General features: G+C 29.1%; 1 protein-coding gene across 1 annotated transcript in view; it reads left to right on the forward strand.

Moving 5' to 3' along the window:
• The first annotated feature begins 839 nt into the window (after window positions 1-839).
• The window catches only part of LOC105460094 (venom allergen 3-like), a 7604-nt gene continuing 7460 nt past the window's right edge, over window positions 840-983 (forward strand). Inside the window, exon 1 of the mRNA XM_011706536.1 lies at window positions 840-937. Within this exon, the coding sequence (XP_011704838.1) occupies window positions 857-937 (81 nt within the window). The 5' untranslated portion in view covers window positions 840-856. The remainder of the gene's footprint in view (window positions 938-983) is intronic.

Raw genomic sequence — 983 nt, forward strand, 5'->3', positions numbered from 1 at the left:
GTGCTTCTTCGCAGCTCCGAACCGAGCAGTATAGTAATATCACAATTTGCCAAAAGCAATCTAATAAATCGATGCTCAAAGCAACTATTTTAAATCCTACTTGATGCTCACTTGCATCTAATAAATCCCCCCCTCCCTCCCTACGTCAAATAAATGCTAACTTGCATCTATACGAACCGTTCTCACATAAGTTCTTCAACACTTTTGATGTCTTATACGCTTTATCTAATTATTTTGTACATATGGAGAGAGTGAGTATGAAAAAGCCAGTTTTGAAAGAGCCGTCTCATATTTCAACAATGTAGCAAAAAATTTTAAAATTTTTTAAATTAATAACAACAATAATAATTACCGAATACTCTTTTAAACAGACATAATGTTATTATGAAAGAGCCGATATAATTGTAGCCAACAATAATTATTATGTCTGTTTAAAAGATTATTCTGTAAGTAATAAAAACTATTAGTATAAGTTATCTGTTGACTAGATTTATAATTCATATGGTAATAAAGAAAATTTTTATTTGTTTTGTGATAAAGTATCTAGACATCATTGCTTAAAAATAAAATTATTCATAAATTTTATAACTGGCGATATCGTTTTATGCACAAAGATTAAAATTAAAGTTTATACTTATCTGTTCCGTCACGTACAATCATAAAATAGAATATATGTAAGAAAAAATAAAGCACGTCACACAAATAATATTAAAGAATTAATGATGTGATAACGTTGTTGAATGATAACGCGTAAGGTATAAATTTTCGTTACAAAGTTGTGCTTTTTACATTGCAATTTTGCATGGTGCTATGTCTACATCCACTTAAAACGTTAGAAAGAATCAAATTAAAAATTATGGCACTAATTTTCAATACGTTATGTCTTGCCATAGTAGTAGAAATCTTAGCTGGTACATCTGCGACAGATTATTGCAACATAGAATCATGTAAAAAAATGGGAAAAGTTCATACGATGTGCAAGT

Source organism: Wasmannia auropunctata, unplaced genomic scaffold (assembly GCF_000956235.1).
Source record: "Wasmannia auropunctata unplaced genomic scaffold, wasmannia.A_1.0 LD329035.1, whole genome shotgun sequence".
NCBI lineage: Eukaryota > Metazoa > Arthropoda > Insecta > Hymenoptera > Formicidae > Wasmannia > Wasmannia auropunctata.